The sequence below is a fragment of the Lepisma saccharinum genome, chromosome 1 (genome assembly GCF_977018435.1).
Source record: "Lepisma saccharinum chromosome 1, izLepSacc3.1, whole genome shotgun sequence".
In the NCBI taxonomy this organism is placed as follows: domain Eukaryota; kingdom Metazoa; phylum Arthropoda; class Insecta; order Zygentoma; family Lepismatidae; genus Lepisma; species Lepisma saccharinum.
In genome coordinates, this window is record NC_139229.1 from 187443954 (window position 1) to 187461013 (window position 17060).

The 17060-nt window shown below is 41.0% G+C and overlaps 1 protein-coding gene across 7 annotated transcripts in view; it reads right to left on the reverse strand.

Annotated features, from left to right (window-relative positions):
* Positions 1-17060, reverse strand: part of LOC146005452 (cleavage and polyadenylation specificity factor subunit 6-like) — a 145632-nt gene that overhangs the window by 120265 nt on the left and 8307 nt on the right. For all 7 annotated transcript variants that reach the window (XM_083144711.1, XM_083144707.1, XM_083144702.1 and 4 more), the window contains exons 2-4: positions 16815-17042; positions 12679-12906; positions 1505-1715 (exon numbers count right to left, since the gene is read on the reverse strand). In XM_083144711.1, coding sequence (XP_083000837.1) covers positions 1505-1715; positions 12679-12906; positions 16815-17042 — 667 coding nt within the window. The remainder of the gene's footprint in view (positions 1-1504; positions 1716-12678; positions 12907-16814; positions 17043-17060) is intronic.

Sequence of the window (17060 nt, forward strand, 5' to 3'; positions counted from 1 at the left end):
TGGTAGTCAGACGCGTTACCGACTGAGCCACCGCGGCCACATTGTAAATGGTATAGTTGATATTTGGTTGCAACATATGTAATCATTTGGTCATAGCACAGTGTTGGAGGATTCTCAAAAGCAGACATTTCGGCAGTGGAACAGGGTTTTGTGGACGGACGAATCCATTTTCAATGTTGTGTACGGGAAAATACGGAAAACAGTCATTTGTCGGAAGGAGGAACAGAATGAAGCAAAATGTTATGCACGTCGGGTACAGAAACCTGCGTCAGTGATGGTATGGGGATGCATGACGGCATCTGGGGTTGGCCCACTACACGTCTGTGAGGGCATTTTGGACTGTGCTTAGTTGGTGATACATCCTCTGAGGGTGGCCACCCTGCATATTGACGCACTATGGCAGTTACTGTGGATTTTTTTCACACAAAATCTGTACTCCTGGCACTGTTTGACCATGCTGAAACAACTGAACTTTGCATAGAAAACAGTGTTCCCAGCATCAGCAACGATGGCATTCGACTTCACATAACGTGACCACTCTGCTAGCAGACTGATGTGTGCATTGTGCAAGTTTCATATTGAAAACTCATACAGATTGAAGGAAATCAACCTCTATGTGAAGTGTTACTAACTGTGGAACACATGCACTTATTGCTTTCATTATGGTATGACATGACAATGTAATTACGAAGAGCAAATGTGTTTTGTGTGTCCGAAAACCTAGTGGTCATTGTGTACCAAAATATAACAATTTGAGTCAAATTGACCAATGCTTGTTTATTTATATCGGGTGGAGCATTTTCAACTACACAGTTTGAGGTTGGCAACACTGCAAAACAAATGCATTGGGAGGGTGGTTTCCTCCTGCCTCGTGTACACAGCAACTTTGGATTTCAGTAGGAATGGAGCGTTAGCCTCTACAGAAACGTATATTTTGTGTGGAGCAGTTCGTGTTGAAGTCAATTTTAGCGGTGCAGCGTGCATTCCGCAGGGAGTATGGTTATCAACAATGCCGTGGACGAGTTCCTAACAGGAAAACAATGAATGAATGGTGGAAACAATGGCGTGAAGTTTGAAGTGTTCAAAATAAACCGCATGGGAGAAAAAGAACAGTCAGAACACCAGAGAACATGGGTCATGCGTAGCTTTCAAGACCGTTTTGCACAATGTGTTGCCTGCCAGGGACGTCATTTGAAAGATGTTATTTTCAAGAAATAATTGAGTGCACATTGTTCATATATACATTTTCTGTAATCCAAAGCTGCGATGTTTGTTCTAGAAATGAAAAATGAAAGTAAATGTAATCAGCAAATCATCTGTCTCCATTATAAAATAGGTAGTCGAAAATGCTCCACCCTGTACTTTACAATGGTTAACCTATATGTTCAAATGTTGAAAAGTAACAATTTCCCGTGAGTTCAATTCAGAATCACTAACTGATGTAGTTAATTGAATTGCCATTGAATGGCAATTACTTGTTTACCATAAATAATTACGTACAAACCTGGAGGATAGCCTGGTGGTGGATGACCTTGTTGTGGTGGAGGACCTCCAGGCATTCCCGGAGGCCCTGGCATCCTTTGTCCATGGGGAGGCATCCCAGGAGGTGGCATTCTTCCCCTCATACCCTGAGGTGGACCCATCATCATCCTCTGCTGATTTGGGCGATTTTGATTCTGTTGAGGTGGTGGACGAGTTTTCGACTGAGCTTCAAACTGTGAAAGAAATAATTTAATAATTATTGTAACTGTTAAAAGCTTCAAGCTGTTGTGAATATAGAAGAAAAAAAAGAGTCCTACAAAAACATTTGTAAAAAGTTTATTTTAAATAAAATCATACAGAGATTATTATTAAGATAGAGTGCACAGAAATGACACATGACACTTCTCGGAGTCTCATTATCCTGCAAATTATTCAAAATTTGAGTTTGCTTTTATTTTGCAACAGTTTTTGTGTGCAAATCTGAATTTTGTGATAACATAGCATTTATTTTAACATTCTGATGTAATTACAACCTCTGACAATAAAGTTCGGTGAATGATCCTGAATATCGAAAGTAGACGAATTCTTAATGAAACCTACCTTACTGTCCTCGAAGTAGTCCCCTCCCATGGCAATGTCCTGGAAACTTTTAGAAAAGTCTTCTTTCGGGATGGTGTTCAAGAAACCTCGTCACGTTCCTTTGGATGTCCGGAATATCCTCAAATCTCTGACCTTTCAAAGCGATTTTGAGGCGTGGGAAGAGAAAGAAATCTGGAGGATTAGGATCCAAATTTCTTGCAATGCATTGCTACGGAGGATGAGAGCTGGTGTGTGAGGTACAACCCTGAAACGAAACGCCAAAGCATGGAATGGCGTTCTTCTCCATCACCCCGTCGGAAGAAGGTCAAGGCGTAAAAATCACGCATCAAGACGATGTTTATCACTTTCTTTGACAGTGATGGCATGATCCACAAGGAATTCCTGCCGGAGGGAACAACAATTTTTCCGACTTGGCCTTCTTCCAACGGGGTGATGCAGGAGAATGCCATTCCATGCTTTGGCGTTTCGTTTAAGGGTCGTACCTCACACACCAGCTTTCATCCTCTGTAGCAATGCATTGCAAGAAATTTGGATCTGAATCCTCCAGATATCTTTCTCTTCCCACGCCTCAAAATCACTTTGAAAGGTCAGAGATTTGAGGATATTTCGTACATCCAACGGAACGTGACGAGGGTCTTGAACACCATCCCGAAAGAAGACTTTCCTAAAAGTTTCCAGGTCATGTACAGCCGTTCTCAATGGTGCATAGCCATGGGAGGGGACTACTTCGAAGGACAGTAAGACAGGTTTCATTAAGAATTCGTCTACTTTCGATATTCAGGATCATTCACCAAACTTTATTGTCAGAGGTTGTTTATTTGAAAGCAAAACTCTTTATAAATTGATGTTTATACAACCTTGGTGACAATGAATTTCGACCAGAAAGGAATACGTGATTAAATGCACAGAGGCATAGGCGGTGGAATGGGTGATCCGCAGAAGTGACGCATGTGTGTAAGAGGAGGCGTGTGAGCAGGCAAGAATCGTGATCCCAGCATGTTGCACCCAAGGTCACGTAAAGAACGAAAACGGGGAACTATACGCGTGACATTGAACTTCGACCAGGCACCAGACCCATACGGCAAATTCCACATAGTGGCGCATTCGACGGAAGCATGACGTCATGGACACAATAAGGGAGTCCGCCGTATATAAGCGCGTGCTGTGCACCGAGGAACCGCAGTGCATCATCACCATGGCCAGGGGCAAACCTATTGACAACACCGTGAGGAGAAGAGTGGTGGAGTTGCAACGGGATGAACTCAGTGAACGGGAAATAGGGCGCCAACTGAACTTACCCAAGTCAATTGTCCACTGCATTATCAAACACCACCAAAATACGGGTACTACAGAGCCAGGTAAGGCCCCCGGTCAAAAACGCCTGCTGAGCGTGCGTGACCTACAGATATTTAGGCGCTATATCCAGACCAACAATCATGTTTCTGTGGCCGAATTATGACTGTGGACTCGAGAACACTTTCACATTGAAGTGTCAACCAGAACCATTCGCCGTTACCTACAGCGATGCGGTTACCGAGTGTACAAGGCAAAACGTAAACCCTTCCTTTCCATGTTGAACAAAGGCAATCGACTACGGTGGGCACGAATGTACCGGGGATGGACATTTCGGCAGTGGAACAGGGTTTTGTGGACGGACGAATACATTTTCAATGTTGTGTACGGGAAAATACGGAAAACAGTCATTTGTCGGAAGGAGGAACAGAATGAAGCAAAATGTCATGCACGTCGGGTACAGAAACCTGCGTCAGTGATGGTATGGGGATGCATGACGGCATCTGGGGTTGGCCCACTACACGTCTGTGAGGGCATTGTGAATGCACACGCCTATACACGCATACTAGAGCGGCATCTTCCCACAGTGCGAAGGCACCTGTTCCACAGGCGGCGTCTCATCTTTCAACACGACAATGCCAGGCCTCATACAGCGTGGCTGACAAGAGAATGGTTGACTCGCCATCACGTGCGAACTCTGCCATGGCCACCATCGAGTCCCGACCTCTCGCCCATTGAGAATGTGGGGCGTGTTCTTAAGCGACGTGTGCAACAGAGGGGACCCACGACTGTGGCTGCTCTTATCGCCTGCCTGCAGGAGGAATGGCACTGCATCGATGTGGAATACCTTGAACGACTCATCCGCAGCATGCCCCGACGCATTGCCACAGTTGTTCGCCGACGGGGCGGCATCACACCATGGTAAACAGGATCCCCTCTAACAGTGGTCGAACTTCAATGTCACGTGTAGATGGACGAAAATATTTTGTGCGGACACCATACATTGCTGCGTTGCAGCGGAAATTTATGTTTTCCTTTGTTCCATGTAGCCTGCTGAATAAAATATGTTCAGCATATGCATGTGTTCTCCTTCTTTCACAACACACTCCTATATTTGTGACTGATCAAACTTCATTGTCACTAAGGTTGTAATTTGAGAGGAATACTTACACACTAATATTAATCAATATTATCATCATTATTTAATTATTACAATTTTCAAGCATTGGTATCGTTGGGTATCATTAAGGATATAGATTCAAAGTGGTATTAGCTCAGTCCCAATTATTATGTTATACAGTGTGTTTAAAAAGTCCTGCAGAATTCTAAAAACCTTGAACTTTTAAAGTAATATGTTTATTACAAGGAAACATTGTTTGTTACACAGAAGAAACTTTAAAATTAATGTTTGATGTAGTTTGGTTCATTGCCAGATCTGCAGCTGGGCACCATTCAAGTCCAAACACTTGCAATCTTCGTTTCAATCGGAGAATTGCATTCTGACGATGCTCGTCTGGAATGTTGTGAATCGTATCAAGTATCTTGAACTTCAGGTCGTCAAGATGTGTCAGTTTCTGTGGTCTTGACATGTCCCCACAGCCAGTAATCACAAGGCGTAAGGTCTGGTTACATTGCAGGTCAAGTTGTGGGTCCTCTGCAGGCATTACATCTATCCCCAAATTGACCAAGAAACTCACGAACTTTAAGAGCAAATTGTGGGGGGGGCATCATCTTGCTGGAAGTTGACCTCATTGATGATGTCTAACCTCTGATGTTCCGGAACAATGAATGTCTGTAACATGTTCAGGTAGCAGGTGCCATTCACCGTGTCCTCCTCGAAGAAGAATGGACCTATGAGGTGGTCCATGGAAACTGCACACCACACACTGACCTTGGGACAATCCCACTTATGTGTCTCGAACTCATGAGGATTCTCAACTACCCCAAATTCAGAAATTGTGTCTATTTACTTTTCCTGAAACATGGAACATGGCCTCAGCAGACAAAAGAATGAGAGACTGAAGAGCATCACTGCTCATCCAGGGCGAGCCTCATACAGATATGAGGGGGAGCTGCAAATAAGGGGGAAACCCAAATAAGCAGTCCCTGATCGAGGTGGCAAGGCTATCAGGTGTCCAGTGGCATGGACATACTCAACAAATACCACAGACACCCATCGACAGCCTTGTGTCATGGTGAATAAACACCATCATAAATGCGTTTGCCCCCACTACCTTCTGTGCCTGGAGGGATCAAGAAAGGCTAATTGAGTTGGAACTCCCGATGGAAAAACAAGGGTGTACCTGAGAACCCACAGGTGGCAGGCCCACCATCCACGTGTAGGCTGTGACAGGCCCGATTAACCGACAGCTGAATGCATGAAAATTCGAGTAAATAGAGAAGCAAGTCAGGCTGGAAATTGGACACAAACAGGATGTACAAAGGAGGACAAGGACAAATTTGAAGACGACTTGGAAGTACATGTAGCAAAGGAATGGCAAATTGTGATGGTTGATTTTAATGCACAAGTGGGAAGAGCCAGGGCAGAGTATACGGAAATATCTGAAGCGGATGGATGGGGACACAGAAATGAGGAGGGAAGGAGGCTACTGAACTTTTGAAAGAGAAATGGATTGGATAATAGCTGGTTTAAGAAGAAATATGACAGCCATAAGATTATAAGATACAGTTGGAATAATAAACAAAGTCTGTAATAGATTATATATTGGTAAACAAGGAAGTAAAGAAGACAATGAACAACATTAAAGTAATACCCAGTGAGAACTTATGAACCCAAAGGAGTAAAACCAGAATGGATAAGATATAAAACAGAATTAGTAGAGGCAGCCAAAAAGGAATGTGAAAGGAAAAGAAAGAAGAAAGAAATACCATGGTGAAATGAAAGAACTAGAGAGAGAGGCAGGGAAAAAAACAAAAATGATGCATTTAGAAAATGGTTTAAATTTAAATCACAAAATGCACGAAAAGAGTACGTGGAAAAGAAGAAAGAGGCAAAAAAATTAGTACAGGAGGAAAGAAGAAAGTGGATGTAAGAATGGGCCAAAGTGATAGAAGATGATGTAGATGGGAACAAGAAATTATTGTATGGATTAGTGAAAGAAAGGAGAAGAGAAAGAAGAGACAGTTGTAAGCTAAGGGATGAAACGGGAAACATTGAAGAGGATGAAGAAATAAGGAGAATATGGCGAAATAATTTTGATAAATTGCTGAAAAAAGGAAATGAACATGAAGAAGTGAAGGAAACAGAAAACAGGAAGGAAAAATGAATCTCACATGGAAAGAAGTGGAGGAAGCACTGAAGAGAATGAAGAGAGGTAGAGCACCTGGAGTAGATGAAGTGCCAGTGAAAATGACACTAGGAACAGGAGTGATTGGTGTGCAGTGGTTGTACAGTGTATTGAAAACAGTGTGGCAAGAGAGAGAAGTGTCAAGAGATTGGGCGAAGGGACTAATAGTTCCCATATTCAAGAAGGGGGACAGAGAGGAATCACACGAATAACACTTATGTGCCACTCAGCAAATGTGTATGAGAAAATATTAGAGAAAAGAATAAGGGAAGTAACAGAGAAATAGTATGGATTTAGAAGAGGCAGATCTACAGTAGATCTAATATTCACCATGAGGCAATTACAGGAAAGGCACTATGGGTATGGAAATGATTTCATAACGGCATTCCTGGATATAGAAAAGGCATATGATAGCATGGACAGAACAAAGATTTGGAAGGCTCTAAGAGAGAAAGGAGTGGAGGAAATGATAGTCTGCAGAGCACAGTCAACCAGAGCTGTGAAGACACCAGTGGGAAGAGCAGAGTGGTTCAGTATAAGTAATGGACTAAAACAGGGAAGTCCTCTTTCCCCACTGCTCTTCATAATTACAATGGAAGCAATTAACGAAGAGGTGGGGAAGAAGATAGGGGAGGAAGAGATGAAGGGCCTGTTGTTCGCTGATGACTTAGTAACATGGGGAAACAGGGAAGTAGTAGTACAGACAGAGCTTGATAGTTGGAATGAGGAAATCAGAAGAGCAAGAATGAAATCCAGTGCAGAAAAGAGCAAGGTGCTAATAACAACAAGAAACAGAGCCAGAAATGAACCAAGAATAAAGATGGACACGGAAGAGTTGAGGGTAGTAGAGAATTTCAAATATGTAGGAAGCATAATTGAGAGAAGTGGAAGAACAGATAAGGAGGTAAACAGAAGAGGAGAAATCGGAGGTGGACTCTATCAAAGTGTTCGAAGATTAATATAGAACAGGGATGTACCTATGAAATACAAGAGGGTAATATATAATACATACTATGTACCAACAATTATGTAAGGAGCAGAGACTTGGACAATGACAGAGAGAGACAAAAGAAAGATGCAGGCAGTGGAGATGAAATTTTAAAGGAAAATATTGGGGAAGACTATATGGGATAGAATAAGGACTGAGGAGATCCGACTGACAATGGGGCTGGTGAAGCTCCAGGACACAATAGATCAGGCACAGATTAGATGGTTTGGACACATGAAAAGGATGGATGCAAAAAGACTACCAGTAAGAGCTTATAATGCACAAGGAGTAGGAATAGGTATAGGGAGAGTCCAAGATTTCTGTGGAAGAGCAGATAGTGAGGAGTGTTATAGAGGACAAGATTGGAACACGGTTCAAAGAGAGGAATGGTGGAAGACCAGAAAAAAATGGAGACTTAGCTTCAAAGCAAGAGATATCTCCCATCTGTGACATCTCAGATCAAATTGCTCTACATCAATACAGTGAAACCCTGATTTTGCGTTCCCGCATTATACATTTCCCCTCTTAATACGTTCATCCAGTCACTGCCAGTCAAAAGGCAGTGTTAAATAATAGGTACAGGCACATACTTTTGGTAAATAAAAAAGCCACATTTCGGTACAAAAAGAGAGTCGATTTCGGGTTCACAAGCGGTAAATAATATAACATATCGTTGTTATAGCGGCGAATAATCACATCAAAAGTGCTATATAAAATGACATTTTGGTTTTAAAATTGTGAATATAATTCAAAATTTGATTCAAAAACTGCACTTATTATACAAAGTAAACGTATCCCTTCTAATAGAATGTTTATGTAGTTACCAGAGTATTTAGTTTATTTCTGTGTAAAGGGGTCCATTTTTGCTTCTCAAATATTCACCGCAGAATGAAGCAATGAATTGCATAACTCACAGGATACTAAAGACTTCAGAAAGTGTCCCATCGGTATATAAACGGTAAATTTTGTGTTTAAGAGTCTATTTCGCATTATGCAGTTCATTTCACAATATTTCGTGACAAAACAGGGTAGGAAAATGTACCTCACACCTTTCAGAAACATGAAAAATGAGCATTATAGCATGTTATTTCATATTTTGTGTTTTCGTCAAAAATGAAATTTTCATGCCTCTAATAATACGATGTTCACCTTGATCTTACATTCACTCTAACTCAAGTTTCCCGAGCTGTGATGATGTATTAAAATTTGGTAGAAATCTGTTCTGTTGACTTCGAGACTTCTCCCTCCTTGTTCTTGCTTTTGCAGCTGTTTCATTCACCACGTAACCTTGAATTTCCAGGTGTTAGGCTTTCGTGCGAGAGGAGGGAGCGAGTAGGCATGGTCAGTGGAAGATAGGGGGGGAGGAGGAGGCAGGGTACAACTTGCATTTGTGGCACCTTTCTTGATGGACAGGAAGGGAAAATAGCACTTCTTGCATTCCTGGTAAAGATAGAATGGGCCGATTCTTCTGCCTCAGGATCAGACAAGAAGCATACAATTGCTAAACCGATTCTCCCTAAATGGTCCTTTGAATTTGGACAAAACAGAAGTTCGCCCTCCACCTCAGAGTGGAAAAATGATTCAATCACCATTCCCTTTTTTGCCCACACAGATTTATGGAATCCTCCCTAGTTGACGGGAAGAAAATAGAAAAGCGGGGAAGGGGCTTGTTTGTGAAAACTTTTACTTTCTTCTTGTCCGCAGCCTTGAAATGGGGAAAAAATAAGAAGGGTTTCCCAACCTCCGCTATCCGATACTGAATAACAACTGCACTACTTCTTTAATGGGAAGTACTTTAGATTCCTAAGGAAATACAATTGGATCTAGTCTATATTTCACTGTAAATTATTTTTAATCTGAAGTTCTTTCCTGAACGCCGTCATTTGGTTATCAGAATGAAGCTGAAAATTCATAAGCTAAAGTGATTCTCTTTTTTATGGACAGATGAGCTTTACTTTACTCACTGATGGAAAAATATTCTTGTCAAATCAATTGTTTGGGAGAGGGGAGGGGGGAGGCAAAGTTCAGACACAAGTATTATTCTGTGTGGGGCAGAGAATGGTCTATTTTATACAGATTATGTGACTCGCATGTTGTACAGCAGGTGTCAAACTCAAAATCTGAACTGGCCCAAATAGTCAGTAGTGTTCGATAGGGTGGGCCGCAAGGAAAAAATTAATTATTTCTTTAATACTTTATTTTAAAGAATGACTAACATAACACTTAATAAAGTATATTGAACATTCATTGAAACTTGATCATTGCTTCTTGCCTGACAGCTGGCATCTTTTTTCTGCCACCAACTTATCAATATCAGGAGACATCTTATTTAAAGTAGCTACTTTCAGAACACAGCTAAGATGAATGTCTGATAATCTGGATCTCGTTGGTGACTTGTTTGCTTTCACGAGTGAGAAAAGTTTTTCACACTGGTAAGTGCTAGCGAACATGGAAATTATTTCACATGCAAATTTGCGGGATTCTGGAAAACGTGCAGGCAAGTACTTGTAAAAGTCAGGGATACCCACTTTGCTGTACTTTTGTTTCAAAGTTGAGTCGCACTGAATTTCAAATACTTCCATCTGCAAATGTGCTGCAACTTTTTCTACATTAGTCGTAAACAGGGCTGAAAACAAGGAGATCTTGTCTTCGAAAGAACGAACATCGTGTAACCTTTTCCCGAATTCAGTATTCAAAAGCTGAATTTTTTCGGCGTACTTTTTGTACAAAACAGGGTCCTTTGAACTTGATCTGTATTTAGAACAAGTTGGAAAGTGTGTCAAGTCTTTGTTTCTTAACTGTTTTTCCCAAAGCAATAACTTACGCTCGAATGTTTTGACTTGATCATTCATGTTGGTGATTAATTGATTTTTTCCTTGCAGTTTCAAATTTAAATCTGACAAGTGTTTCGTTATATCAACAAGAAATGAAAGATCTTGTAACACTTTGGTTGAGAAAAAAGGCTGGTGTCTTCTTGTTCTTTCATTTCAAAAATTGACATATTTCATCTTTCAAGTTCCAGAATCTTTCAAGAACCATAGAACACGATAGCCAGCGCACTTCTGTGTAGTAGGGCACTCCAGAATATTCGCTTTCTAAATCTGCTAAGAAAGCAGAAAATTGTCACTGGTTTAAGCCATGGGATCTTATGAAGTTGATAGCTTTTTTCACAGGCTTCATCACACTTTCCATGTTGATTACTTTTGAACACAAGACCTCTTGGTGAATGATGCAATGCACATGATGGAACATGTGTTTATCGCAGGTTTCACGAAATTCGTTTTGCAGTTTTGTCACAAAACGATTGTTTTTTCCCCGTCATTGAAGGGGTACCATCCGTAGCTACACAGGATAACTTTGACAGAGGTAAATCATACTTCCGCAAAAGTTCACGAACAGCAATAAATGCCTTCAACTCTCTCAGCTTGTCTTGCCTCATTAATCCGTCGTATTGGTTGTATGTAGCTCTGTGTTGCTCATAATGACGTTTGACATTATATAACTTCGGTACACTAATGGTTGATCTGCAAACCAAGCAAACAATTTTCTCTTTCACTTCACAACAAAAGTACTCCAACTCCCATTTCTCTTGAAAACTATGATGTTCATCAGAAATTTTTCGTTTACTACCACTTGGTTTCGACAGAGACATTGTTGGTAGCACAAACAAAGCAAACCGAATAGACCCAAACTTCTTGGAAAATGGAACCGACTGAGGGTAGCGAAGATGCGGGAGAGGCAAGGGAGGGGTGAGTCGCGCAGACTATAAGATGCGGTAATAGGTTTTCGGGCGAAGGCAGCTTGTTCCCCTTTCCATTCAACCCTCCCCTCATTCTAGATTCCAGAGGGAAAACTGCGCAGGCAGAAGACGTAGCCTTGGACTCTGAACAACTGGCAATCACTACATTCGCCAACCACCCCAATAATGCAACACGACCACCTTTTTTCACCTACCGACGGGTATATCCTGTCCAAGAGGAAAACGTGTGAAATTTCACATCGTGTTATATAATAACACAGATATTTTAGCAACTACTACATCTGAAGTTTCTACTACTTAAAAAGAGGTAATAGCAAAGGGGCCGCACAAAAATATATCGAGGGCCGCATGCGGCCCGCGGGCCACGTGTTTGACATGCCTGTTGTACAGTGACGGAGTCAGGAATAATGAGTGGATAAACGAGGGGTGTGGCAATATTCTCTGGGAGCAGTCAAATTTAGAGCACATCTAAATACCACTAAAATGCTTATTTGGGCCAGAAGAGCATATATTTATTTACTTTTTCTCATTCTCTGGGGAACCGTGGTCGCCTAGTTAGTAGGGCGTCTGACTGCTGCACTGGAAACCCAGGTTTGATTCCTGGGGTGGGTGATCTAAGCTGCTCATAAAGTAGCTCTGGAGCTCACATAGCCTAAAATAAATGGGTACCTTGGAGCAACCCTGGGGGGTTAAAGGTGGCCAGACTATGGTGCTGATCACATCATCTCCCACACACACTACTATATATGCATCCTCGCATGGTACAAAGTGCACGGGGAACTTTACCTTCACTCTTTCTTGTTTTATTGCGGGGGGCGTTTGCCCTTTCTATCCCGATTTAATTGCTCGTGCTGAAGAGAGAATCAATTAGTTTAATGGCAAAAGCTATTGTTACTTCTCCCTTCCGCTGCTAAGCATTCACTCCTGGAACATACATTCTACGAACACAGCGTACTACAAGTAAAAAGTATTACTGAAGTAGGTATAATAATTGGTTTCATCAGGTTCACAAGTATAGTTTCTTTTGTTCAATTTGTTCAATCAGTGTCTATGCAAGTAAGTGTCGTCACCAGCAATGACTGCTCGTAGAATGACAGTAGCTCTTCACTTGTTTGGTTCAATCTAGAATTGTTTAATATATATATATATTTTTTAAATACACAAAAAAATTCTGTGTAGAAGCCTATTCTTATAACTTGGATACATTTTTTTAAAAAGTTGACACACACAAAATAGCAGATGCTTACCTGGTTCAGTGCTTGTTTTGTGGGGAAAGTGACAACTGGAGTCTGTCCATGCAATTCCTTTTTCGGCAGCCTGTCAAGACATATTCTAACACTCTGCTCAGAGCCTAGAGATATTATACAAAATCCTTTTGACTGTCCATTTGCTCTATTCTCAAAGAACTTGACTTCAAGAAAATCACCAATTCCCACGCTGTGAACTGCATCAGTGATATCTTGATCAGTAGTCCACTGCAATAAATATAATGCATAATAGTAGATTAAAAATAATAAATAAATGCTACAAAAATATACTACTCATCTATGCACCACCATTGCAATAATGGTACATTTAATACTAATCCAAGGCGAAATTTGTACCTCATCATAAAATTATAGAATTAAAAATTAATTTTAACAAAAAGTCAAGATATTAAAAATTAGTTTGCTTTACAAATTTAACATAAAGTACAGAAAGCCAACATACGTCACATGTTATGGTTACGCTTAGCAACAATATGATTGCAGTCATACGAAGAAGAGAAAGACCTCAGCCAAGTCGACAAAGTGGGCAGTCATTTGTTTACTTGTCTTACATGCAGACAAAAAATGTTCCCTTTGCTTGTGCCAAATGCACCCATGCTACCACACTTAAAACTTTGCTCCCTTGCTTCAATTTCAAGAAATGAAACGTTATTAAATATCACTTCTCATTCACTGTGTGCAGATCTCGCCTTCATGATGGTAAAACACTTGGCACTGAATAAAGGTGGTAACAACATGCTGAAGAATGCTGGACATTTTGGCAACACAGAGGCAGGACTACATGAAAGCAGCTGATTGCATTACCCATGCTTCCCTCATCTGCTTGTGGATGAAAATTGATGTCAGACCCTGAGGGTCTTTCTCTTCTTGGTTGAGTAGCACTCCTTAAGTTGAAGTACACATATGAGATGTACTATGTTGAAAGAAAAGTGAAAATCCAGGCTTGACAGAGCTTAAACCTGAATCCCTGGCATACCATGCCAAAACATGCTACATATGCCAAACCTGGTCCCTCAGTTGGTAGAGAAATGGATTGGTCAGCCAGGAACACAGGTTCAAGTTCTGGTTCAGGCTGATACTTTGGTTCAAATTTTTACAGGATTGCTCCAGCCATAAAGAATAAATGACAAGAGAATTTTTAGTAATATTTGAATGATTATTAAACATATAATGTACTGTGCGTTCATTTCGATCTTCAGCCGAGAGATCGGGAGAAGCGTGGCGGGCCGCGCTGACGGAGATGCCGACATTTGCGGCCTGTAATGCCCGCTTATTTTTATGGACATATGCAGCATTTATATAAATATTGCAAAAAATGAGTACTAACCTGTGTTATAACACGCAAAAGTTATTCTGTAATTCATCCAAGTTCTGCCCTTATATACACAAATAAATACGCTTTAGAAACGATGTTAAGAGCCACATATAATAAAACATCGTAGTTTGGACCAGTAACGTCCTCCTTAAGTTTATATCCTTGAAAGAGTTTTGTGTCGATGGGGATCGTTTGGAGGTTCTGGATCATTAAATTTTAAAACACCTAAGCAAAAATGATGGATTCTAACCGATGCAAAACTCGATAAAATTGGTGCAGCATTAGAACGTTCTCCAAACAAACCTCTACACCGTGTTTCACAGGAGATGGGTGTGTCACAATCATCAGCACATACAGCCACTAAGCTACTAAAATTAAAACCAAACTCTTGTAACACAGTTTAGTGCTCGTTTTGCAATATTTATATAAATGTCTGCATATGTCCATAAAAATAAGTGGGCATTACAGGCTGCAAATGTCGGCATCTCCGTCAGCGTCGTCCGCCACGCTTCTCCCGATCTCTTGGCTGAAGATCGAAATGAACGCACGGTATATAAATAAACTCATTGACACTGAAGACATGACAAAAGAGTCAAATGGTTTTATTTTACTCAATGTACTGATAGGCTAAGCAGAAGCAAGGAATCCAGCACTACGAGGTCTGTTCAAAAAGTATCAGACCTTTGGCCAGTGAAAAATACAATTTCTCACCTGAAGGTCTGAAACCCTATTTTTCCTCAAAGTAGTAAAATGCTCCATGGTGTTCCCCATAAATGGCTTCTCAAAACTCGAATCAGGTTCCTTTGAGCTTTGGGAAGAGCAAAAATCAGAAGAGGCATATTGAGAGAGCAGGGAATCTGATGAACCAGAAGAATGTTGTGTTTGGCCAACAAAACCTCAACCAGAAGCGGGTTGCTTCTGCTCCGATGGTAGCAGTTTAGGCACAAATTTCACAATACTCTCTCAGCATGGCCAAATCGTCTCTCAAAATAAAAACTTACTGAACAATGCTAATCCCCACTCTGTCAATTCGACTTGTTGAGGACCTACTGGAAACTGGTTCGCTCTTCCCTGACATGTGGCCATCATTGAAGCAGTTGTAACACTCCTTCATTTGTGTGATGCCCATGCCAACCTTATCAAAAGCTTGCTGAATCATCAGAATGAGTTCCACTTTGCTATTACCAGCTTTTGGCAAAATCTGATTTGATGCAATGCGGCATTTCATTTCACATCAATGGAAATTCGATGGGCATTCACTACACTCACTCACACGCTGACTGCCATTAATTTGACATTCTCTGTGGTTGAAAAAAAAAGTCACATAACACATCCTAGAAGATGACACCTTCCGCATTTCATTTGTTTCCATGGAGAAAAATAGTCAGATACTTTCTGAATAGACCTCATATTGTTATGACATAATTCAATTCAAAGTGCTAACATAGACTCCTACTATTAAATAAGTTTAAATCACTATTAACCTTTAGGAGCCCCATCGTCTCGATCAAGATGCTCTCATGTAACCTTCGGGGGCCCGATCATCTTGATCGAGAAGCTCTGTCAAGGTCGTAGTTTTTACGTTATAACTTTTGCTATTTTTGGCTAGAATTTTGATTTTCTTTTTTCATATTCTTGTTAACACATGTATTTAACAGAAATGATTGATGCACGTTTTTTTTTTTCATGAAAATGGCAGGAAAAAGGCAATTTTGTATATCGCTACCGGAGCTCAAAAGGAATGTTTTCCATGCGGGATCAAGCGGGGGTTGGGAGTTGGAGGGGGGGGGGGAAGATGGGTTGTTGAAACTGCATTGTAATGATGTAAAAATAATATTTTGGGGGGCCTGAATCTGTGATTCATTCCGCGTACAACGGTATATCATTCATCTCACTAGGGCAATTAGCCTCAGAGCTACAGTCATTTCAAGATACAACTGCATTTTGAAGCTTGAATCAGTGGCGTGTTGACCATTCCTTTTGGAGGTACAACACGCATTACATTGGTCATACGATAATAATGGCAATATTTTTGTGTTCCTTACATGTCAGCGATAATTTCCATGTGCATGTCGACACTGTCATGTTCTTTTTTCGGGGGGCAGGGGGGAAAACCCCATTTTTTTAAAAAAAATATGATTTTTGGGGGGATTCCCCCCACCATATATACGCCGAATGTGCATAAATTTTATATTGTCTGAATCTGTGATTCATTCTGCGTAGAAAGGTATACCATTCATCTCTCTAGGGCAATTAGCCTCTCAGCTAGTCATTTCAAGGTACCGCTGCATTTTGAAGGTTGAATCAGTGGCATGCTGACCATTCCTTTTGGGGGTACAACTCGCGTTACATTGGTCATACGATAATAATGCAAATATTTTTTGTGTTCCTTACATGTCAGCGATAATTTCCATGTGCATGTCAACACTGTCATGTACTTTTTCCTTAGGGGAGGGGGGGAAATCCCCATTTCCCCCCGAAATTTTGGAATTTTGAGTGTTCTCTCCCCCCCCCTTTATGCCAAATTTACATAACTTTTATATAGTCTGAATCTCTGGTTCATTCTGCGTACAACGGTATATCACTCATCTCTCTAGGGCAATTAGCCTCTGATCTACACTCATTTAATTGAAACTGCATTTTGCTCAAAATCGGCTCGGGCATCAAGGGGGTTACATGTGAAAAATGGCCTTGGGCTCCAAAAGGTTAATGCATTCATTAGCAACAACTGAGTTGTATATCGTCCCATTTCTCATGCTGTACTGGAATATGAGTTCATTATTCAATAAGGCAAACTTACCCAAGTAAGATTTCCTACGTATAACTGATGTCTTCTTCCAATCTGATTTGGCTGAATATTATTTCCTAACTGCTTGTATGGTGGGTTTGGGGTACTGGGAGATATACGACCAGAATTTTGGTTCTGTGGTGGGTGAGGTGCTTGGGAATTTTCCTCTCCACTGCCACCACCTGATGGAGCAGCGATGACATCATCATACAAATCCACCCCATCTCCTGCGAAGTCATCCTGGATGGAATTAAATGA